General features: G+C 37.8%; 1 protein-coding gene across 1 annotated transcript; it reads left to right on the forward strand.

Moving 5' to 3' along the window:
- Positions 1-23,872, forward strand: ZNF182 (zinc finger protein 182). The gene is made up of 6 exons (XM_007122939.3): positions 1-192; positions 424-609; positions 1,500-1,558; positions 16,529-16,655; positions 16,967-17,062; positions 21,107-23,872. Exons 3-6 carry the CDS (start codon positions 1,544-1,546, stop codon positions 22,735-22,737), a joined length of 1,869 nt encoding a protein of 622 aa, XP_007123001.2. The 5' UTR covers positions 1-192; positions 424-609; positions 1,500-1,543; the 3' UTR covers positions 22,738-23,872.
- The last annotated feature ends 1,924 nt before the right edge of the window (positions 23,873-25,796 follow it).

A 25,796-nucleotide genomic window follows, 5' to 3' on the forward strand; every position in this document is an offset into this window, starting at 1 on the left:
GTCGCATTCGCGTCCGGCAGGCGGGAGGGGGTCCCAAGTTGACTATTGGTGTACGCGGGCTCAAAGCCCCCACTGAGCGTGCGCACACCCGGCCGCTGCAGCCCTCTGGGCTGCGGAGCCGGAGTTGGTCCCAAAGCGGAAGTGCTTCTCGGGGCCAGTTTTCGTAACGGTCTCCTCTGCAGCGAGCACAAAGTCTGTGTCGAGAGAGAGGTTGAGGGGGCGAGTGGTAGGGTGATGGGCTGAGTGATGGGGAGTTCTGGGGGACGAATGAAGCGGGTTTTGGGGGGTCACTGATGTGGGAGGTTGTGGGGTGGACCGAGAGGTCAGCGAATGAGGGTTTGTGGGCTCAATGGTAGACAAAGTTATGGGGCTATTCGGGGTTGAATGGGGCATATTAAACGTTGACTTTTACACATTTTCCAGCACAGTGACCTGCGCTAAGGGTTCATACGCACCCCTCAAGCTCCTCCTTAGGCGCCCCCGCCTCTCCCTCTGTTCCTCTCCCCTTGCCCGAGCCCCGAGGTAGGGGCCTTGTGTGAATGCTCCAGCTGAAGTGAATCTGCACCCGAAGGCTTCCTTCTGGCTCCTGGGCAAGACGTCCCCAGTGAGGTGAGGAAAAGCAAGAAGAGGCAACAGAGAGAACTCACCTGATTAGGGGCCTCACGCAGAGCCTGGGGCTTGGGAGGGGTGGGCAGGGTCTGGTGTTGTGCGGTCTGGCGGGGGCGGGGGTGTCGGGCTTAAAACGCCTGGGAATAATAGTGTTAAAGTTCAGTGGGGTTTTTTTGGCATTTAACACGTAAGTAACACATTTGCATTATAGATTGATTAGAAAATAGAGAAGAAAATAAAAGAGAACTAATTTTAGCCCCCTCTGTTTAAATGTTAATTCTTTAGACACTTTTTAGTGTGTATAAGGGATATGCATTTTTAAACATTTAACGTATGGTTTTAAAATGGGTTCCTGAAGTTTGATAACCTGCCTTTTTTTTCATTTAGAAGTTACTGCGATTCAGCTTAAAGAACATTTATTCTGTAACATTTAAAAAACTTGTAATTTAGATATATATACAGAAAATACAGATAATAAGTGTACAGTACCATATAACATTATTTTCAGCAGCTACATAGAATTTTATCCCTTGTATTTCCTTATTAATCCCATATCATGGGTCATAGAGGATCGTTTAAGTTTGGCATTGTTAAAGTCAATGCTGAGATGAAAGTACTTACAGAGAAATTATGATACATTATTTCATTAAGGAAAATACCTAGAAATACAATTTCTGAGTCAGTACACAAGTATATATAGAAGAAAACCTTTTGTGTTAGATGTTCACATGAGGAAAAGTCTCAAGAATACACAAGTGGTTGTTAAAACCACATGGTGGCCCAAACTTCCACAGAGCAGCTTCTTGTGAGGGGATTTCTAGGCAGATAATTCTGGGCACTGGAAGCCTGATGGGGTCTCTCATATGCTCTCCACTTCTCCACTCTTTTAGCTCAGGCTTCACACATCTCTGTCTTTTCCCAAGAAGAGCAGGAAATGGCCAAACCCCAGGTAAGGATATTGTCTGTTCCTTCTTTTATTTTACCATGAATGTGATGAGCGATGTAGGAATCTCAGGCATAAAAGAGAAAATTACTTATAAATAAGCGTTAGAATCAGGGAAGATGAGACAGCAGCAAGGCCAGATTAGAATGTAGACAAATGACTTAGGGCAACAGACAGTTACGTGCTGTACAATATTAGTTGAGTTGCAAATTTCTCTTTGAGCCTCTGGCAGCCAGAGGTAATCTGGCTCACTTTACTCATCAAGGAGAGAACACATCAATCCCTCAGGGAAGTAAAGGTTTCCTGCAATTGCCTTTCAAGGCATTTCTTTGCTGAATCTTCGTGTGGATGGTGGAATTGTCTTCAATCACAGCCTAATGATAAATGCAGTCTCTGGTTTCCTGCAGATATTCCTTATAGCATTCTTCAGTGAGCTGGAGACATAGTATCTAGATGTAATTTGGGAATGAAATATCTTAGGGAATTTGTTTGTCTTCCAAATGATTTTGCTGAAGTAATTTTCTCAGTTGGACTTTTGATTCTCATTTGGCCAGAGACAAAGTCCTGTAGGCACCCACAGCCCACCATCTTTTTTCTTTCACTTAAACTTTTTTTATTTTTAAAATTAGTGTACTGTAAAATTGATTTTGTTGTCCAGGTCGATAAATGTTAACACCTATGTAGATTGTTATAAGTAATCTGTGGGATAGAGAATAGTTTCATCCCGCCAAAAACCTGCCTCATGCAACCCCTTTTAGTCATATCCTCCTCTCCCTGTAACCTCAGGCAACCACAGACCTGTTCTGTGTCACTAGAGTTTTATCTCTTCAAGAATGTCATATAAATGGTATCATACAGTATATAACTTTCCTTTTTTCAAATTAAACTTTCTTTTGCAACAATTGATTGACATGCAGTTGTAAAAATAATACAGAGAGATCTCATGTATCCTTTACCCAGTTTGCATCAATGGTAGCATCTTGCAAAATTATAGCACAATGTCACAACCAGGATATTCACATTGATATGGTTAAGACACAGTTCCGTCACCACAAGGATCCCTTATGTTACACTTTTATAGCCACATCCATCCCTTTCCCCCCCTCACCCTATGCCTAGACTTCTAGCAATTACTGATCTGTTCTCCATTTCTGGAATTTTGCCATTTCAAGAATGTGATATAAATCAAATCACATAGTCTGTAACCTTTTGAGATTAGATTTTTTTTTCAATCAGTATAATTCCCTGAAGATTCAGCCAAGTTGTGTGTGTCCATCGTTCTTTCCTTTTTATTGATGAGTGGCATTCCATGATGTAGATGTACCACAGCTTATTTATCCATTCTCCTTTTGAAAGACATTTGAATTATTTTCAGTTTTTGGCAGTTGTGAGTAGAGCTACTTTAAACATTCATACACAGGTTTTTGTGTGAACATATGTTTTCATTTCTCTAGAGTAACTATTGGATTGCTGGGTCATATGGTAAGTGTACGGCTTAACTTTTTAGGAGTCTGCCAAATTGTTTTCTAGGATGGTTGAATTATTTTTCATTTCCACCAGTAATGTATAAGAATTCCAATTGCTTCACATTTTTGCCAGCACTTGGTATTGTCAGTACAGTTGACACTTGAACAACGCTGGGGTTAGGGGCACTGACTCCCCCAGTAGTTGAAAATCCACCTACAATCGGCCCTCTGTATGTGTGTTTCCAACTAACTTGCAGATCGTGTAGTACTGTAGTATGCATTTATTGAAAAACCTCCATGTATAAGTGGACCCACGCAGCTCAAACCCATGTTGTTCAAGGGTCAACTGCGTTTTTAGTTTTACTCATTCTATTGTGTAGTGTTATATCATGATGGCTTTAATTTGCATTGGCCTAATGGCCGATGATGTTGAATATCTTTATATATGCTTATTTACTTTTTACATATCCTCTTTGGTGAAGTGTCCAATCAGGTCTTCTGCCCATTTTTAAATTGGATTGTTTGTTTTATCACTATTGAGTTGTTTTTAAATTAATTAATTTATTTATTTTTGGCTGTGTTGGGTCTTCGTTGCTGTGGGCGGGCTTTCTCTAGTTGTGGCGAGCTGGGGCTACTCTTCGTTGCGGTGTGCGGGCTTCTCATTGCAGTGGTTCTCTTGTTGCAGAGCAGAGGCTCTAGGTGCGCAGGCTTCAGTAGTTGTGGCATATGGGCTCAGTAGTTGTGGCTCGAGGGCTGTAGAGTGCAGGCTCAGTAGTTGTGGCACACGGGCTTAGTTGCTCTGAGGCATGTGGGATCTTCCTGGACCAGGTCTCGAACCCGTGTCCCCTGCATTGGCAGGCAGACTCTCAACCACTGAGCCACCAGGGAAGCCCCCATTTTGCATTAATTTTTATGTAAGGTGTAAGGATTAGGTCGTGGTTCATAATTTTTTTTTTTTTTTTTTTTTTTTTTTTTTGCGGTACGCGGGCCTCCAGGGAAGCCCGTGGTTCATAATTTTGCAAACGGATTTCTATTTGTTCTAACCCCATTTGTTGAAAGGACCATCTTTTCTCCATTGAACTGATTTTATGGTTTGTCAAAAATCAGTTGGCCATATTTATGGGGTCTGTTTCTCGACTCTCTTCTGTTATATTGATCTGTGTATCTAACCTTCTGCCAGTACCACACTGTCTTCATTACTGCAGCTTTATGGTAAGTCTTGAAATCAAGTAGTATGACTTCTCCAACTTTATTCTACTTTTTCAAAAATTTGTGGCTATTCTTGTTCCTTTGCCTTTGTCATTATATATCAATTTTAGAATAATTTAATTATTTTTTTTGGCTGCGTTGGGTCTTCGTTGCACAGGCTTTCTCTAGTTGTGGCGAGCAGGGGCTACTCTGTTGTGGTGCGCGAGCTTCTCATTGCGGTGGCTTCTCTTGTTGCGGAGCACAGGCTCTAGGCGTGTGGGCTTCAGTAGTTGCAGCACGCGGGCTCAGTAGTTTTGGCACACAGGCTTAGTTGCTCCGCGGCATGTGGGATCTTCCTGGACCAGGGCTTGAACCTGTGCCCCTGCATTGGCAGGCGGATTCTTAACCTCTGCGCCATCAGGGAAGTCCCCTTGCTAGGATTTTGATAGGAATTGAGTTAAACCTATAGATCAATTTGGGGAGAATTGACATCTTTATTATGTTGTGTCTTCCAGTCCATGAACACAGTATGTCTCTCCATTTATTTCGATCTTTTATTGATTTCATCAACATTTTGTAATTTTCAACATACAGGGAATATACATTGTGTATTAGTCTGCTCAGGCTGCCATAAAACGCCACAGACTGAGTAGCTTAAACAACAGAAATTTATTTTCTCACGGTTCTGGAGGCTGGAAGTCCCAGATCAGGGTTGGTTTCTGGTGAGAACTTTCTTCCTCGTAGACGGCTGCCTTCTCACTGTCCTCACACAGTCTTTCCTTTGTGCATCTGCAGAGTGAGAGGGAGCTCTGGTGTTTCTTCCTATTTTTAGAAGGACACCAGTCCTGTTGGATTAGGCCCTACTCTTATGGCTTCATTTAACCTTAATTACCTTCTTAAAGGCCCCATCTCCAAATCAGTCACATTGGGGGTTTGGGCATCAACTTAAGAATTTTAGCGGGGGGACACAGTTCACTCCATAACAACATGGCATGTTTCATTTTTTAAGCCATTGTAAATGGTTTTGTTTTTAAAATTTCAATTGCGAGTATTCATTGCCAGTATATAGAAATATGATTGATTTTTGTTTGTTGACCTTTGCTATGGTCTGGATGTTTGTGTGCCCCCAAAATTCACATGTTGGTATCCTAATGCCCAAGGTAAGTGATGGTGTTAGCAGGTGGGGCTTCCTCTTCTTATTTATTTATTTATATCAGTAATACACAATTTTTATTTTTATGGATTTTAATTTTTTCAGTGGATTATAATCCATTACTGTCACTGTTTATTTTGCTGCTCACTTGTCCCTGAGTTATCCAGTGGGAGCCCCTTTAAGCTGGATTTTGTGTCCTTTTGTCACATCCCGATAATTTTCTGAGCACTTCCTTAGTTTCGACATAATAAGATGTTCCAGCCTCCATCTTTTACTTTCCCTACCCCAGGCCTAGAATCAGCCATTTCTTCAAGAAGCACTGGTTCCTGTTAGTAAATAATTATTTATAGAAATCAAAATCTGGGTGCTGAGTGTGCTCATTGCTGCTGGGCGTCATTACGTCTAGGCCCTTTCAGTGAACTCTGTGTGTGTGTCTCTATTTATATGTCTGTGTATGTATGTGTGTGTCTGTATATACACACACACACACACCTTGAATTCATACAATATCCCAGGAATCTTCTTAGACCTCTCTCATTCCATATTTGCATCTGCCTTCACCAACAGTGAGAGCACTGGGTCCTAGCATCAATATATTGACTCATTTGCTCAGTCTTACAATATGCAGAAAGTAGAATCAGAATTCCTGCACCCACATCTGTGAAAAATCAACCTATTGAGTACAGTACATGATTTGTTTGCATGCCTTTTATACTGAGGATATGTAATCAAAGGTACTCTGTTTAGAAGTTACTTGAATTAATTTTTCCTTTTGGTTTGTTTTTTTCCTATCTAGTATGCTTATGTTATTTATTTGGTATACAGTTAGGTTCATTTTTTCTGTTTGTATTCCATTTTAGATTTTCTTTCTTTCCATTTTTGTTGATTTAATTTTATTCTTTATATGTAAAATGTTAATAGGATTTGAAGAGATAAAACTCTACAGAAATATATACACATAGTTGTCACCTCTCCCCTGTACCTTCTACCCCATTCTCACTCTACCTTGGAGATAACCAATCTTGTTAGCTTCTGATTTATGCTTATAGTGTTTCTTTTTAAAAGAAGCAGATAAAGGTATATTTTAAAAATTTCCCCTTCCTTCTTACTCAAAAAGGTAGTATACTTTATTTATAGAGTCTTTTGCACTTTGCTTTTTTCCCTTAACAATATAACCTAGAAATTGCTCCATGTATGTTTACAAATATTGTCAATATTTTTGACAATATTATTGACAATATTTGTACATTTTTGTACATATTTGTACATTCATTTGTACATTCATTTGTACATTCATTTGTACATTCATTTTAATTGAGATATAATTGACATATGACATTATATTAGCTTCAGGTGTACAACACAATGATTTGGTATTTGTGTATATTGCAAAATGATCACCACAATAAGTCTAGTTAACATCCATCATCACACAGTTACACGTTTTTTTCTTATGATGAGAACTTTTAAGATTTATTCTGTTAGCAACTTTTATATATATGATACAGTATTATTAACTGTAGTCACCATGCTGTGCATTACATGCCCAGGACTTATTTATAACTGGAAGTTTGTACCTTTTGACCCCCTTTACCTATTTTGTCTACCCCCCCTCTCCACCACCTGGCTCTGGCAACCACCAATCTGTTCTTTGTATTTATGAGGGTTCTTTTGTTTGTTTGTTTGTTTGTTTAGATTCCACATATAAGTGAGATCATATGGTGTTTATCTTTCTCTGACTTATTTCACTTAGCATAATGCCCTAAAGGTCCATCCATGTTGTCACAAATGTAAAGATTTCCTTCCTTTTTTATGACTGAATAATATTCCATTGTGTGTGTGTGTGTGTGTGTGTGTGTGTGTGTGTGTGTGTGTGTGTGCGTATGTGTTTGTATGTATCACATTTTCTTAATCCATTGTTCCATTCATGGACACTTAGGTTGAGTCTGTGTCTTGGCTATTGTAAATAATGCTGCAGTGAACATTGAGGTGCATATATATTTTCCAGTCAGTGTTTTTGTTTCCTTTTGAATAAATACCCAGAAGTGGAATTGCTGGATCATATGGTAATTCTATTTTTAATTTTTTGAAGAACCTCTATACTGTTTTCCCTAATGGCTGCACCAATTTACATTCTCACTAACAGTGCACAAGGATTCCCTTTTCTCCACATCCTTGCTGACACTTGCTATTGCTTGTCTCTTTGATAATGGCCATTCTGACAGGTGTGAGATGATAGCTCATTGTAGTTTTGATTTGCATTTCTCTGATGATTAGTGCATCTTTTAATGTGCCTGTTGGCCATCTGTATGTATTATTTGGAAAAATGTCTATTCAGGTCCTCTGCTTATTTTTTAATTGGGTTGTTTGTTTTTTTGATACTGAGTTGTGTGAGTTCTTTATATATTTTGGATATTAACCCTTTATCAGTTATATGATTTGCAGATGTTTTCTCCTCTCTGGTAGGTTGCCTTTTCATTTTGTTGATGGATTCCTTTGCTGTACTGAAGCTCTTTATTTTTTATGTAGTCCTATTTGTTGAGTTTTGCTTTCGTTGCCTTGCTTTTGGTGTCAAATCCAAAAAAATCATTACCGAGACCAGTGTCAAGGAGCTTACTACCTATGTTTTATTCTAGGAATTTTATGGTTTGGGTGTCTTATGTTCAAGTCTTTAATCCATTTTGAGTTAATTTTTGCACATAGTATAAGATAGTGCTCCAGTTTCATTCTTTTGCATGTGGCTGTCCAGTTTTCCCAACACAGTTTATTTTAGAATTTATTGAAAAGGCTGTCTTTTCCACATTGTATAGTCTTGGCTCCTTTGTCATAAATTAATTGACCATTTATGCATGGGATTATTTCTGGGCCTTCTATTTCTGTTCCATTGATCTATGTTCTGTTTTTATGCAAGTACCATACTATTTTGATTACTATAGCTTTGTAATATAGTTTGAAATTAGGGTGTGTGATGCCGCCACCTTTGTTGTCCTTTCTCGAGATTGCTTTGTCTATTCAGGGTCTTTTGTGATTTCATACGAGCTTTGGATTGTTCTGTTTCTGTGACTTGTTCATTTTTATAGCTGTATAGTATTCTATTAGTGGATGTACAAGTTTGTTCAACCATTCTTCTATGTACATGTGAAGTTTGGTTGTTTCAATATTTTGCAATTAAGAATAATGCTGGAATGAAATATATTGTGCATAAGTTGTTTCCTTTTTGTGTAAGTATATCTTCTATGTAAATTCCTACAAGTGGCATTGATGGGTCAAAGGGTAAACACAATTTATTAGATATTGCTAAATTCCCTTCCATAAGGGTTGTACTGTTTAACATTCCCACCAACAATGTGTGATAGTACCTGTTTCTCTATGGCTGTACCAACAGAGTATATTGTCTGGCTTTTAAGTTTTTCCAATCTGCTAGGTAAGAAATGGTATCTCTGTGTAGTTTTAATTAGCATTACTATTATTATGAGTAAAGTTGAATGTAATTTCATATATTTAAGAACCATTTATGGGAGTTCCCTGGCGATCCAGTGGTTAGGACTCGGCGCTTTCACTGCCATGGCCCCAGGTTCAGTTCCTAGTTGGGGAACTAAGATCCTGCAAGCTCGCAGTGCAGCCAAAAAATAAATAAAATATCTATAAGAGCCATTTTTATATCTCTTGTTAATTGTCTTATGTTTTTTGTCTAATTTTCTATCACATATTTGTTCTTCTTTTCCCTTTGATTTTTAAGAGTTCTTTATATATTAAGGATATTAATCTTTATCTGTGATATATGTTATAGCAATCTTTATTTGTGATACATGTTGCAACAGATTTGCCCCACTGGTTTGTCATTTGTCTTTGGACTTATGTCTTTGGACTTGCCAAAGCGTTTTTATATTTTTGTGGTTGTATTTATTAATCTTTTATTACATCTGAATTTTTATTCATAGTTAGAAAGTCTTCCCCTCCATTCAGGTTATATGGACATTCACCCATGCTTTCTTCTAGTACTTTGTTTGGTTTCAGTTTTTTACATTTAGCCCCCGATCCATTTGGTGTTTATACTTGTGTATGTAATGAGGTATGGATCCAATTTAGCCTTTCCCAAATTGCTCTCCAGTTGACCCAGCACCATTTATTAAAAAGTGGGTCTTTCACCCTGTGCTTTGAGAGAATGCCTGCATCAGAGTATGTTCTGGTATCTGGTAGGGCTACTCCCTTCCTCACAGTTTTTCTTTTCCAGACTTTTTCTAGCTATTGTTGCACATTTATTTTTGATATGATCTTTAGTACTACCTTGTTTAGTACCATTAAAAAGCTTGTTTTTTAAATTGGGATCACATTAAATTTATAAATTAACTTAGGGATAACTACATGTTTGTGACTTTCTATCATTCTATCTGTGAAGAGTTGGACAACTCTGAAGTTAAAGGGAACTGCCCCGATAAGAGACCACCCTCACTTCTGATACCAATTACAAGTTTAGGTTGTCCCCAAGGTCACCCTTAGGTTTGACAGTTCACTGGAGGGACTCACAGAACTCACTGAAAGCTGTTATACTCATGGTTATGGCTTGTTACAGGGAAAGGATACAGATTGGAACCTGCCAAGGGAACAAGTACATAGGGCAGAGCCCCAGAAAGTACCAGACATGGAGCTTCCATTTTTCTCTCCCCATGGAGTCAGGGTGCATGACTTTGTGTGGTTGGCATTGATGTGTGATAGTACACATGGAGTTCTGTCAACCAGGGAAGCTCTTGCGAGCCTCGGTGTTCAGAGTTTTTTTTTTTTTTTGGTAAATATTTACTTATTTATTTATTTTGGCTGCACCGGGTCTTAGTTGTGGCGCTCAGGATCTTTACTGCCGCATGCAGGATCTTTTAGTTGCAGCCTGCAGGATCTTTAGTTGCGGCATGTGGGATCTAGTTCCCAGACCAGGGATTGAACCTGGGTCCCCTGCATTGGGAGTGCAGAGTCTTAGCCATTGGACCACCATGGAAGTCCCCCAGAGTTTTTAATTAGGGCTTCATTTTATAGGCATGATTGTCCATGTAGCTGCTGTCTGTCTCCAGCCCCTCTGGGAGTGACCCAAAGCCCCCACCCTAAATCATTTGGTCGGTCTTTCTGGTGTGGCCAGCCCCCACCTAAAATTACATCGTTATGCTATTCATGGTGACTCAAGGCCCCTATGTAAAACATACTTCTGCCCTTCCTTCCTTCCTTTCTTCCTTCCTTCCTTCCTCTCTTCCTCCCTCCCTCCATCCCTCCCTCCCTTCCTTCCTATCTGGTTATTTTAAGGATATTACCATTTATTCTAATCTTTACTGTTTTTTTAATCGGGATTGGTTATTGAATTCTGTTTCAATATTTTTGTATCAGCATTTCTTATATTAATTATATTAATCATGTAAGTTTTCTCTTTAGGTCTGTTTAATGGTGATTTATGTTAATGAATCTTCTAATATTGAACTGTCATTGTATGCCTGGAATAAATTTTAATTGGTTATGATGTATTATTGTCTTAATGTGGATCTATTCTTTTTGCTTATACAGTTGACCCTTGGACAACATGGGTTTGAACTGTTCGGGTCCACTTATATGTGGATGTTTTTCAATAGTAAATACTGCAGTACTACACAGTCCATGATTGGTGAATCCACAGATGTGAAAAACCACTGATATGGAGGGCTGACTATAAGTTATACGTAGATTAACCCCCATGTTGTTCAAGGGTTAACTGTATTTTATTTAGGATTTTTTGCACTGTTGTTCATAAGTGAGATTAGTCTGCATTTTCCTATTTTGTACAACCTTAAATGAGTTTATGTGTCAAATTTATACTCAGTTCTTGTACAAATTTGGAAGCTTTTCATTTTTCTATGCTCAGGAAGAATTAGAGCAGTTAGAGTCTTCTAAGGTCTCCTGTGAGCATGAGTCTTATCCTGGGCATATGTGTGGCTTTCTACATTCCCCTGTACATGGGTGCTTTTGAATGTCCTACTTTCCCAAAGAATCCCCCCCCAGTATTTCCTCTCAGGCCTTAGGCAGTCTGTTGTCTGTCTGGACTGTAATCTTTTGTCCCAGGCATCTCTGGGTTGTTAGTTTGCCTTGCAGCCTTTAAGAGCAATGCCTACTGCTTTCTGGCCTGAGTTCAGAGTTAGGTGAAACAGAGAGGAGCACCTTGCATCAGTCTTTCTGGTAGCCCCAGACAGGTTAGAACAGACACACACTAATTTGTGAATAAGGTCTGCTCTGCTTCCTTTAGAATTAGGGGTTGGGGGTCCCACATGGGGAACATTGGCTGCTGCTGCTTCAAGACTGCTGTCCCTTAGGAGAGGGGCAAGTAAAGATGCCATGAAGTTTTCCTGATATCTTTTAAGTTGCCTTTTTCTTGATTCCATGTGGTTACTGCAAACCTTTGTTTTCCAGAGTTTTGACAAAGTTGGTTCTGACACTTTTCTGCTTGTTTTTTAATTTTTATTTTTGGGGTGGTAGTGGGAGAGAAGCTAAGGGCTGGGAGCTGCCTACTCTGTCATTTTGCTAATGCCATTGTGGGGTGAATTTCTTATCATCTGAAATATTTTCTCATTTTCTATTGTTCTCAAAGAAGCTTTGAATGGATGCACACTGTTTTCATCTATTTAAGGACAGTGTTGGAGGTTGTGGTGACTTGCACGATTCTTGGCTTAAGCGCCCCCTCTTTTGTCAGTGAGGCAAACTGCAGTTCCCTTAATGGAGACTTGACTTTTGGCACTGTGGAGGGGCCATTTGTGTGTGCTCTGACTTGTTTTAGTTTGTTTAGGTCATTTTTTGTCTCACATGACCTTCAATTTCCCCCTCTAGCTTTTCCCCTTTACAACCCAATCTCCACATGGTTCTTCCTCATTCCTTTTTATCATCTGCTCCCTTGGAGGCGATGCTTTTTTGTGACTGCCACCTTGGGTCCCATATACCTTTCTTATAGCTGGTGCTGTGATTGATCTAGCCCATTTTTCAGTTTTTATACTTATGGTAGATTTTCTCTTTCTAAGCTTTGATTTCAGCTCATTCTTAGGTTCTCTGATCCCCTCTCTGTTCTCTTGACTGTTTTCTTCATACCCTTCTCACACTCCAAAAAGGTTTGTTGCAGTAATTTGAAAGCCAGCTGAGCTGGAATTTGGTATTTGTTTTTCAATTATACGTAATTAGAAATGTGTATAGTACTCTCTATTTTCTATTATAAGTTATACTGAAGGTATAGGTTATGTGTAGTTTTATTTGTTCTTCATATTGATCTGTACAGTTTTTTGGAGGATATGTGAAGAGATTTGGATTTAACTACTTCACCTTTAACAGGTGAAGTTATTCTAAATTACCTGGAGGATCCTTAATTTTTTCAATAAAAAATTAAGGTATAATCTGTATACAGTAAAATAGGCCTTCAGTGTATACAGTTCTGCATCTTTTGGCAAACTCTGCAAGTTTTGACGCTGCCACAATGAAGATGTAGAACAGTTCTATCGCCTCCCAATACAGTTGACCCTTGGACAACTCAGGGGTTAGTGGTTCCAGCTCCCTGCACAGTTGAACATTTACGTATAACTTTGGACTCTGCCAAAATTTAACTGCTAATAGCCTAGTGTTGACCAGAAGCTTTACCAATAACATAAACAGTCTATTAACACATATTTTATATGTTATATGTATTAAATACTGTATTCTTAAAGTAAGCTAGAGATAAGGAAATGTCATTAAGAAAATCATAAGGAAGAGAAAATACATGTTCAGTACTGCATTGTATTTGTCAATACTTAAGTTTGTGTCGTCTCTTTACAAGATGAATCACGTCTGTCAGTACCTACATTAATATTGTCTTATATGATACAAAATACTGTAGATGTTATACAGATTATTAACATGACATCAACAATGAAAAGATAATGTGAAAAAGAAATTCGTATTTATTTACAGTTATAATGATCCATACATTGATAACGAAGAAGCAGCAATATGATTGCTTTATGGTAGCATAGTGTAGTTGATATCATTGCTTCATGGTAGCTTAGCCTATATACTAATGAATGAATTGTTATATAATTTTATGGCATACAGTATTACAGTCATATTCATAATACAGTATTGGAAACATTGTTACATTTTTTAAAAACCCACTTACCTGTGATGATAGGCTGATAAGCAGTTTCTCCAATTATGAGAGAGAAGGGCATACTGTACGGTAATAAAATTCTTTGAAAGCAAAGTTATAAAATAGTAGGAAAACTAACACATTATTAATTTTATATAAATATCACCATATGCCTATGTTAAGGATAGAATAGTATCTACGTATATTTTATGCTTTCATGACATTCCTAAATTTTTCTTAATATTTTCAATATTTCTAGGCTATGCAATTCATCTGTGAGTTTTTTCAAATTGTTGCAAATCTCCAAAAATTTTTCCAGTATATTTACTGAAAGAAATCTGCATATAAATGGACCCATGTAGTTCAAATCTGTGTTGTCAGATTGTCAATATGTGTTGTCAAGGGTCAACTGTATTTCCCCTTTGTAGTCAACCCTTGCCGCACCCTGGCCCCTTGTAATCACTGATATATTTTTGGTCTCTATAGTTTTGCCTTTCCCATGTTATATAAATGGAATAATACAGTACGAAGCTTGTTGAGTCTGGCTTCTTTCACTTAGCATAATACAGTTGAGGTTCACCCATGTTGTTGCATGTATCATTAGTTCTTTCAGTTTTATTGTTGAGTAGTATTACATTGTATAGATTACAGTTTGTTTTTCACTCACTGGTTGAAAAACATTTGGGTTGTTTCCATATTTTGGTGATTACAAATATACCTGCTATATAAATGTTCATGTACAGGTTTTTGGGTTTACATAAGTTTTCTTTCCACTTGGGTAAATATACCTGTGAGTGGGATTGCAGGTCCTATGGGAGTATATGCTTAACTTCATAAGAAACTAGAAAACTGTTCCAAAGTGGCTGTTCCATTTGCACCCCTATCTATGATAAATGAGTCTTCCAGTTAGTTGTTCCACATCACCAGCACTTGGCATTGTCAGTTTCTTTTCCCATTCTAATACGTATGTAGTGGTAGCTCATTGTGGTTTTGATTTGTAGTTTCCTCATGGCTAATGATGTTGAGCCTCTTTATATGTGCTTATTTCCCATTTATATATCTTTGGTAAAGTATGTCTCTTTTGCCTTTTTTTTTTTCAGTTTTGAGAGTTCTAGTTCTTATGTATTCTCAATACAACTTCTTTGTCAGGTATATGATTTGTAAATATTTTCTCCCGTTCCATGGCTTTTTATTCTTTTAACAGTGTCTTTTGAATTTTGGTGTCACATCAAAGAAATACTTGGCAAACCTAAGGTTAAAAAGATTTTCTTTTATATTTTCTTCTAAAAGTTTTATAGGTTTAGATTTTACATTTAAGTTTGTGATCCATTTTGAGTTAATTTTTATATATGTTGGAGGTATGGATTGAAGTTCTTTATTTTTATTTTTTGGCATATGGATATCCAATTGTTCCAACACCATTTGTTGAAATGGGAACTCCCATTTTCCATCAAAGTGCCTTTGCATTTGTCAAAAATAATTTTAAGTATAAAGATATAAAGTACCTTTAATTATAACATACATGAAGTACAGTTTATAAGTGTACAGCTTGATGAATTATCACAAAGTGAACACACTGTGGAGTCACCCCCAGGTCAAGGTGAAGATTATAACATAAATCACGACCTAAATCCCCCTTCATGCCTTCTTTCAATCAATACCAGCCTCAAAGGTAATCACTCTCCTAACTTCTGACATCATGGATTAGGCTTGCCTGTTCTCTTACTGTATATAAATAGAATCATGCAGTATGTGCTCTTTTGTGGCTGGATTCTTTTGCTCATTAGTACAATTGTGACATTCATCTATGTTGGATATGCAGCTGTAGTTCATTCCTCTTCATTACCACGTAGTACTCCTTTGAAAGATTGTGCCACAATTTACCTACTGTATTGTTGAAGGACATTTGGATTTTTCCCACAACTTAGTATTAGAAATAGTGCTTCTGTGAACATCCTTGTAATTGTTTTCTAGAGCACATGTGCATGATTTTCTCTAAAGTGTGCACCTAAGAGTAGAATTTCTGGGTCATAGTGTTTGCAAATCATTAACTTTAGTAAATAATGCCAAACTGTTTTCCCAAGCAGTTATACCAGTTTTTAACATTCCTACTAACAGCGTGTGTGAGTTCCCATTTCAACACAATCTTATGGCATTTTAGTCATATAATTATAATGTTTCTGGTGGGTGCCAAGTGGTGTCTCAATGTGGCTTAAATTTTCATTTACCTGAGTGCTAACAGGGTTGGGTATATTTTCTTTATGTTCATAGAACATATGTCCATATGTTTATTTTTTCTTTGTAGTGAAGTATGTATTCACATCTCTTGTCTATTTTTCTGCATTATTTGTATGTTTCTTTTGATTTGTAGGGGTTATTTTATATGTGCCAGATCAGAACGCTTTATCACTTATGAAAGCTGCCGATAATCTCCCCATCTATAGCTTGCCTTTACTGCTGTATTTTTAATCTTGTAACATGTATGTCTTTTCCTTTATGAGTAGTGCTTTTCATGTCTTGTTTTTGAATGTTTTCCCTACCCCAAGCTTATGAAAACATTTTCCTATATTATTTTCCAGACACTTCATTGTGTTACCTTTCACATTAGATTTACAAATTACCTGTAGCAGATTTTTGTATATAGTGAGAGTTAAGGGGTTAAATGTCATTTTTGTCCCCATATACATATCTGGTAACCCATCCACATTTACTTGAAAATATCATCCTGTCCCCATTTTTTTGCAGTTTCAACTTTATCATAACTCAGGTGTCCGTACATATTTGGATTATCTTTTTAGTTCTACTGGACTATATGTCTATCCGTCTATCCTTGTGCTAATACCACAGTGTCTTAAATATTCTGTTATTTAATGTAATAGTTTCTCTACCATGACTTGTGATTTTTTTCCCACAAAGTAGGTCACTAATTTGATAGGCATCCTGTATTAAGTTATCATCATGAACTGGGAACCCAGTCAGAAGTTCCCCTACATTCATTCCATCCTTATTACCCAGTGGTAAGCATATTAGAATAAAAGAATGTGCAATTATAGGGACTCATGACATTTGAGGATGTGGCTGTGGATTTCACCCAGGAGGAGTGGCAGTACCTGAACCCTCCACAGAGGAACCTGTACAGAGATGTGATGCTGGAGACTTACAGCAACCTGGTCTCTGTGGGTAAGAATGGCTTCCTCAGGTAATTTTGCTGTTTATGATTATTCTGTCCGATAGAACGCCTTTCCTTTCTCAAGTTTGGAAACTTGCAAGGCCTCTGAACTTATTGAATAGTTTGTCATTAAATTCCATGGATCAGAGTTCCTTTTCCCCCTTTGCTTTCCTGACAAGGTGTTTGTGAACTCAAAACTCAGGTGAATTGGTTTGACGACCATTGTGTCAAGTAATATATCACTTGTACTGCCCCAAACTCCACCTTCCTTTTTCTCAGAGGTTCTGAAGACCAAGGAGGTATCACTGTCATTTCTCATTAGCAGGGCAGCAGGTTACCAAACCAGATCTCATCCTCAAATTGGAGGTAGAAGAGCCATGCCTGCCAGAAGGAAAAATCCCAATTTGGAGCTTTCCAGGTAAGTGGGATTGACTCAGGCTATGGGGACAGAAGGTCCCAGCTTGTCAGTCAGGGGTGAGGACCTGTGAAAGGACTTTCAGGAATATCTCAGGAATGGTTGTTGGAGGACAGGGACATGAACACCTACGACTGACACCCCCTCCCCTATCCTACACCCACCAGACCACTCTCCTTAAGTTGGTGCTCACCGATAAGTTTCTGCACAGCTCCATTTCCCTGTATAAAGTTGTCTTGTAAATGACAATCTCTCGGCCCCACGCCCTGCCACTTCTATCGTTCTTACCTCCCACTGCTCATCTGAAGCCAGGCCCACATGAGTCACAGGCCTAGGCACTAATGCTCTAATTCCAGATTGGGTTACCTGGTTCCATCCAGTTTAGACATTCCTATCAGATTTGTTCTCCTAAAGCATCTTGATTCTGTCTTTAACAATAGCTTTATTAAGATATAATTAACATACAATAAAATTCACTCTTTTGAAGTGAATCTAAAAAACTCAGGATGTTTAGTATATTCACAGAATATACTGTCTAACCATCACCACTATCTAGTTCTAGAACATTATCATCACCCTCCAAAGAAACTCCTATCCCTTATCAGTCACTCTCCATTCCCCCATCCCCCGGCAAGCACTAATCTACTTTCTATCTCTATAGTTTTGCCTATTCTGGACATTTCATATAAATGGAACCATACAAAATGTGGAATTTTATGTCTGGTTTCTTTCATTTGGCATGTTTTCAAGGTTTGTCCATATTGTAGCATGTGTCATCCCTTTTTATGGCGGAATGATATTCCTTTGTATGGATATTCCACATTTTGTTTATCCATTTTTCTGTTCATGGACATTTAGGTTATTTCCACTTTTTGGGTATTATAGATAATGCTGCTATGAACATTCATGTAGAAGTTTTGAAATGTTCATTTTCATTTCTTTTGAGAACATACATAGGAGTGGAGTTGTTAGACCATGTGATAGCTGTTTGTGTTAACATTTTGTGGAACTGCCAAACTGTGTGAATATCCTGTTCCTCCAAAATTTTTACCCAGTGGTTTTAACGTTCACTGATGATTCTTGCCTGAATCAATTATTACTAAGATGGTTGGAAAAATGGTGCATTTTCTATCATTCCTTCTACATTTGTAAGTTGGCATTTTTCTGTCAAGAACTTTCCTTCTTTGTTGATTAGCTGGAATACTTCAATAAAGAGGGATTGCCCTCCATCTATTACAGTTGACTCTTGAACAACACAGGTTTGAACTGTGCAAGTCCACTTATATGCGTTTTTCAATGGTAATGGTACAGTGCTAGATGATCTGCGGTTGGTTAAATCCACGGATGTGGGACCGCAGACTAGGAGGAGAAACTACCTATATGGAGGGCCAACTATAAGTTACAATTGGATTTTCAACTGTGTAGAGGGTCAGTGCCCCTAACCCCTGCATTGTTCAAGGGTCAACTGTATTTGGTTATATATGAGTTACATGTATTTTTCCATTTATCAGTTTTCAAAATGTGTTGGTTTTGTAGCATCATTCAAAGCCTAGTATGTCTTTTTGGAGTATCATTTATGGACTTAATGGATTTAAACACTTTTATGTTTTGATCCATTGCCTTATCCTTATTATAAATCAAACTGCTCTATCTCTGGCCAGTGGAAACCCCTTCAAGTTGGGTCCCTAGTCTTTGGTAGCTTCCTTGCGTTCTGTTGTTACAAGATGTTCCAGGCTCATATTATATAGTTCCTTTCTCTGCCCTGGAATCAGCCATTTCTCCAAGGAGCCTTGGTTCTTTTTAGTGGTAAATAATGTTTTGTGACCACAATTTGGATGTTAGGGAATTGTTTCTAGGCCTTTTCATTGACATAGCTAGGAACTATGTAAAAAAAGATTTTTAAGAGAAAGACATATCATGTATTCAAATGTATATTTCCAAATCAAATTCTGGACTTAAAGGTTTTTAATTTTTTAATCTTACATCTGATGGTAATATTGTTAATATTATTTTGAGACTGCTGAATGTGTACAGTGGGTTGAATCAGTTGAGGTAATCATGTTGGTGCCATTGAGAATCAAAGACTTTTTAGCATGGTTGTTAGGAAATACAGATGAGGGGATATTTATTACTATTAGGGAATCCTTTTGTTTTCAATTTTGCTTTATGAGTATATAAAATATTTGCAAAATATTAACTTGGTTCCAAAATCAAACCTAGAAAATAAAATCAAATCTAGAAAACAAGGTATATTCAAAGAAGTCCAGCCTCTTTCCCTCTCCATCCTACTCTCTCTCTTCCTTCCCCCATAGATAACCATTTATTAAAATTTAAAGATTTATCCTTCCATTGTTTTTTATAGTATGAGCCTATATTATTTTAAATATATACTTATATATTTGTTTCCTCCTTAGAAAAATGGTAGCTTACTGTTTTTATTTTTATACACCTTCTTTTTTCAGTTAATTCAAGAACATGTTAAATGTACTGAGATAGTCCTTACTTCTTTTTATAGTAATGTAGTGACTCAATCATAATAGTAGTAGCTGTATTGCAGTAGTGGTAGTTGTTGTTCTAGTAAACATTTGAAGTGCTGTACATAAACATTACATTTCGGTGGGTACTGTTATAATTCCTGTTTTCCAGGTGTGAAAGTAAGATGCAAATAGATTAGCTAATATGCCTAAGGTCACAGAACATGTAAAAGTCTGATCCAGGATTTGATCCTGGCCTAGAGAACTTATGACCCTAGCCACATGTGCTATATTGCTTCTTAACCACCTAAGGAGGTCCAGATTCAGTAGATCCTTGGTGGAGCTTGGGTCCCATCAAATGTATTTTGTAAAAGTTTTTCTTATGATGATGACATTCACTCTCAGTTAAGAACTAGTGCTTTACTATGGAGAGAAAGGAAGTCATAGGAAGAGAAGCCACAGCTGCATGATCCCTTTTAAAATTCAGTATTACTATCAAATGTTGTTATTAAATCTAAGTGGTAATATGAGTAGTTATTGTACTCTTCTTTCAATTTTTCTATACGTTTGAAATTTTTCATATAAAAGTTTAGGAAAAGGTGAGAAGAAAATTAAACTACAAAAAATAAAAATTCAGTGTATGTGCAAAAAGTATTTACTGTCCAGGATACCATTGGTTTTAAGACACCACTGAGAAATAAAATTTGCCACCAATTAATTTATGACATGTCATTGATTGTAAGGTGAATCTGGATTCATAGGTTTTATAATGTGGAATAATATGCATCTTATAATTGATGAAGTATGGTATATTAAAGGCAAGGCCTTGCAATTTTAACTGTCTAAATGAGTGGTACAGATAACTGACTACTTTAGAGTTAATGAAAGTTAAAGTTATTGAGGAAGATCAGTTTAAGCTTTTTTGAAAAGACTGAACTGCTTCTTGAAAGTTATCTAGATTCTGAATATAGCAAAATATGGAGGACTGGGCTATGTGAGTGACGAAACACGAGGAAGGGTTTGGAGTTAATAATAGATGGAGTTTTTAGTGGAATTAGTATAGACAGAAGCAGAAGGTGGTGTTGAAGAACTGTGAATGCAAACTTGGATGAATACAAAGGTGAATCCAAATTGGGCAAAGATATTTAGGTTTCTTTGTTTTTGTAAGGCTAATTATTCTAGATATTTCTCTCATTTACTGAGAATGTGGGTTTCAGGATTGTTGTAAGATTTGAGTCCACGAGTCACAGTGTTGTATTTCTGTCTAGGTGGAAATAGTGTAAGTCAGGAACAGTTAAGAGATCATATGATAAATAAAGGGTGATAATATCCCCAGAGTGATGTAAAAGTAGAGGTAAGAAAGACTGAGATGTTAGGGTAAGATTGTTTTTGGTAACAAAAAGGCTAGCAGGTGGGAGTTTAGTAAAAGAACAGGATTTGATGGCTGTGATTCTCTCTCCAGGTACTCATAAAATAAGATATCAGTATCAGCTTTCATATGGCAGGGCATTTCTAAAGAAGGTCCATTCCATAATGTCAAAGTATAAAGATGGTTTATTGTACTTCTTTCTAGAAGAAGCCTGCCAGGTTGATGAACAGTTTGAGAGACAGCATCAGGATGACCAAGATAAATATCTGATGCAAGTTGGATTCCCTGACAGGAAAACAATTACCACCAAGAGTGGCCTTGACTATAATGAATTTGGAAACATACTTCATCTGAGTACAAACCTTGTTGCTTCAATACAAAGGCCCCATAAATATGAGTCATTTGGATATAATATGGTAGATAATTTAGACTTATTTAGTAGAAGCTCTGCAGGAAAGAAACATGATAATGAATGTACAAAATTATTCTTCCATACTGAGTATGAGAAAACAACTCCTGGAGTAAAACCCTATGGATATAAAGAGTGTGGGAAGACCCTCAGGCAAAAGAAAGGTCTTAGTCTACATCAGAGAATTAAAAATGGAGAGAAACCCTTTGAATGTACTGCATGTAGGAAAACCTTCAGCAAGAAGTCACATCTCATTGTACATTGGAGAACTCATACAGGAGAGAAACCCTTTGGATGTACAGAATGTGGAAAAGCCTTTAGCCAAAAATCTCAGCTCATTATACACCTGAGAACTCATACAGGAGAGCGACCCTTTGAGTGTCCAGAATGTGGAAAAGCCTTCAGAGAAAAGTCAACTGTCATTATACATTACAGGACTCATACGGGAGAGAAACCTTATGAATGTAATGAATGTGGAAAAGCCTTCACTCAGAAGTCAAACCTCATTGTCCATCAGAAAACCCACACAGGAGAAAAAACTTATGAATGCACCAAATGTGGGGAATCTTTCGTACAGAAGCTTGATCTAATTATACATCATAGTACTCATACAGGAAAGAAACCCCATGAATGTAATGAGTGTAAGAAAACTTTCAGTGATAAGTCAACTCTCATTATACATCAAAGAACTCATACGGGAGAGAAACCTCATAAATGTACGGAATGTGGGAAGTCTTTCAACGAGAAGTCAACCCTCATTGTGCATCAGCGAACTCATACAGGAGAGAAACCCTATGAATGTGATGTATGTGGGAAAACCTTCACCCAAAAGTCAAACCTTGGTGTACATCAAAGAACTCATTCAGGAGAGAAACCCTTTGAATGTAATGAATGTGAGAAAGCATTCTCTCAGAAATCCTATCTCATGCTACACCAGAGAGGTCATACAGGAGAGAAGCCCTATGAATGCAATGAATGTGAAAAAGCATTTTCCCAGAAATCATATCTCATTATACATCAAAGAACGCATACAGAGGAAAAACCCTATAAATGTAATGAATGTGGCAAAGCCTTCAGAGAAAAGTCGAAGCTCATTATACATCAGAGAATCCATACAGGAGAGAAGCCCTATGAATGTCCTGTATGTTGGAAAGCTTTCAGCCAGAAGTCACAGCTCATAATACATCAGCGAACACACACAGGAGAGAAACCCTATGCGTGCACTGAGTGTGGCAAAGCCTTCAGAGAAAAATCAACATTCACTGTACATCAGAGAACTCATACTGGAGAGAAACCCTATAAGTGTACAGAATGTGGGAAAGCCTTTACTCAAAAGTCAAATCTTATTGTACATCAGAGAACACATACAGGAAAGAAAACCCATGGGAAAGTCCATACCCGGAAATCTAAGCTCATTGCACATTAGAGAGTCAACAATGCAGTTATCTTCACTGAAGGAAAGTTTTGTCAGTTTAAGTAAACATTTTAAAAGTATGTTCTGACTTCTGGTTTAAATATGGGGAGTAAAGTCAGCCTTCTTTTCTTTCCATCTCAGTCTTCACCCAAAAGCTACTAGGAGAAAAAGAAGTGGACGTGTAATCTCTGTATCTGACAAAATTAGGAGATCGCTGAAACCCTGATGAGAGGGCTGCCAGAGGCAGAGGAAATAAAGCACCAATGCAAGGAGATTTCAAAGGCTAGAGAGGAGTGCTCAAGGTTGCGGATGTGAGATAGCACTGGTAAGGACTCTTAGCCAAGTTTTAGGCTGAGTGCAAGACCAAATAGATACATAACAATGGTAACAGAGAGCATGGGCAGGTGGGACGTTTCCTAGACTCATTTGGAGTCTCAGGAGAGACAGGCAGGGGCCTCAACAAGGAATTGCTCAGACAAGCCATATTTGCAGAAAGTAGTCTATACTCATGAGAGGAGCAGTTGTCAGGGACTGGGGAAAGAGAAGGGAGTGTTCTTGTGAAGAACCCAACAGCTGCCCCTATTTACTGACTCTGGAAAGTCAAGTCTGAAAAACCTACCAAATGCAAAAGTAATTCCAGTTAGAAAAACTCTGATCTGCCTAGAATGTGGCCCCATTTCTTCCCTTACATGAACTTCCAGCAAACAAGTCCAGGAAAAACTCTTATTCAATGAGGAATGATTCCAAGGCAATCAAAACCATAAATGTACATGGCTTTTGAGCCAGCAATTCCACTTCTAGGAATGTATATACTCATGCATGTACAAAATGATGAACACACAGAGGTATTCAGTGATGCACTGTTTGTGAAAACAAAAGATTGGAAGCTTTCCACGTGGCTCCTGAAATCCTGGAATGTTCGCACAGCAACCTTTTAGGTAGACAAAAAAAAATGGATAAAGAGAACTTGGACACCATTTGTGTAGTGATGTGGGATGACCTCCAACATACATTATTAGAAAAGCAAGGTGCAGGATACTGAGGATAATATGCTACCATTTGTAAGTAAAAAGGAGAACAAATGGTGAATACATAATTGAGTGTATATGCATAAACTATCTCTGGAAAGATATACGAGAAGCTGGGAACCCTGATTACCTCTGGGAAAGGGAAGGGGAAGTGGGTGGCTGGAGGGAAGGAATTGGGAGGGAGACAACTGTATATCCTTTCAGAATTTTGAAAATTGTACTATGTGGATGTACTACCTTTTCAAAAAATAAAACTTTTTAAAAAGCATATTTTCTATTACTGTTCTAATGAAGTCAGATTCTAGATGCAGGATTTCATAACATTTAGTATAAATATGCTCAATGTGGAGTTTAATTTTTTTAGAGTGAGTAAATTGAATTATCAGTCAGACAAAAAAGATATCCAGCCAGTTCCAAAGGCACACAAGCATTGCTTTCTTGAGGTTGCCAAATAAAGTGATTCTAAGGTCAGTTGGGACTGCATTATGTAAATCTACAATAATTGAGATGGGAACACATTTCTTATTTAGTATGCACAGTGACATCTGTGAAAATATCCTGTACTAAAGCCTGCCAGTGCCTTTCTGTATCTTAAAACGATTTAAATTACTTCATTCATGCATGTGTATGTATTCTTTTTACAAGAGATATAAAGCATAAATCCACAGAGAGGTTGAATAATTTGCCCCCCAAATCACACCTCTGCTGGTGACTACATTTTCCAAGGTGAGAGACAGATTGAAAGCCATGATCTTAATGGATACATCTGAAGTCCATGTAATAGCACTTTTGCTCCAGAAGGAGAGGTCCCACTGTATGAATGACCATATTTGTGGCCCTCACCCTATTGTGGTTTTTCACTGAGGCCATCTCTGTGGTGGAATCAAGTTTAGTAGGTGCAAACTATTACATTGAGAATGGATAAACAACAAGGTCTTACTGTATAGCACAGGGAGCTATATTCAATGTCCTGTGATATACCATAATGGAAAAGAATATGAAAAAGAATTTATATGTATAACTGAATCACTTTGCTGTATAGCAGAAATTAACATGACATTGTACATCAACTATACTTCAATAAAATTAAAAAACAGAAGAAACATTTCATCCTCCTGCTGATAGAGAATATTCCTGGGGTTTCAGGCCCATCAAAGGTCACCCTTAAGTGGGATGGGGATGGGCGGTCAGATCTGCCATTTCAGGTTGATCTTGGACTCCTGCTTCCTGGGGCCCAGATGGCAGTCTGATATGATGGGCCATGTGTGTAAGCAGAGGTGAGTGAGGCAGGGACCCAGAGGGGAAGGGGTGGAAATCTCCAGCAATAGATGGGAATAGCAAAGTGGATCTGGGGGTCATCATTGATAAGAAAGTAGTAGTTAGAGAAAAATGTGTCTTTGTGGCATTTTACAGCTTCTGTATGAGTTTAGGAGAAATAGTATTTCCTGTTAACTTGCAGTTGTCTTTATCTGTACCTGTTATGCAGTACTGCCTTTTTCTTTCTCACTCTGAGCTGATTTTCACTCTTTCTGTCCCAGAGAAGTTTTTACTCTTCACTACCCTTTTTGGCCAAGGGCAGGTGAGGTCAACTATAGAATATTATTCTGGAAAATTCACATCTTCACCATTGTCTGGGTTACATTGATCTAAAGATGGTTTGGAGAACATAATCTGTAGTTGGACAAATGTCCATTCTTCACATTCCTTCAAAAGCACCTTAGTGTTGCATCATCAGAAAGGACAGTGGCTGCACAGTAGCATTTAGGACTCTGGAGGTCCCACATTTAAACACCGTAACACAAATACTAGGGGAATGATTATACTAAGAATGTGTAGTACGCTCCTAAGTCAAGAGCCAAGTTTACCCAAGTAAAGGAAAAGGCAGATCCCATTCCTAATCTGAAGAGTATGCAGAAGCAGATATTGGTGCACTAGCAAAAATATCAGATACATTGATTTGCTTGTTTGTTTCTCTGATATATATATTTTAGTAATGTTAAAGATCCCAGAGAACCTATTGGAATATAGGTACAACATTCTTCC

This window comes from Physeter macrocephalus, chromosome 21 (genome assembly GCF_002837175.3).
Source record: "Physeter macrocephalus isolate SW-GA chromosome 21, ASM283717v5, whole genome shotgun sequence".
NCBI lineage: Eukaryota > Metazoa > Chordata > Mammalia > Artiodactyla > Physeteridae > Physeter > Physeter macrocephalus.

Bases quoted from the DNA above. Each gene is read 5' to 3' on its own strand.
- ZNF182 (XM_007122939.3), top strand. The intron at 16,656-16,966 runs GTAAGAATGGCT...ATTTCTCATTAG, and splicing joins CAGCAACCTGGTCTCTGTGG to CAGGGCAGCAGGTTACCAAA. The intron at 17,063-21,106 runs GTAAGTGGGATT...ACTTCTTTCTAG, and splicing joins CCCAATTTGGAGCTTTCCAG to AAGAAGCCTGCCAGGTTGAT.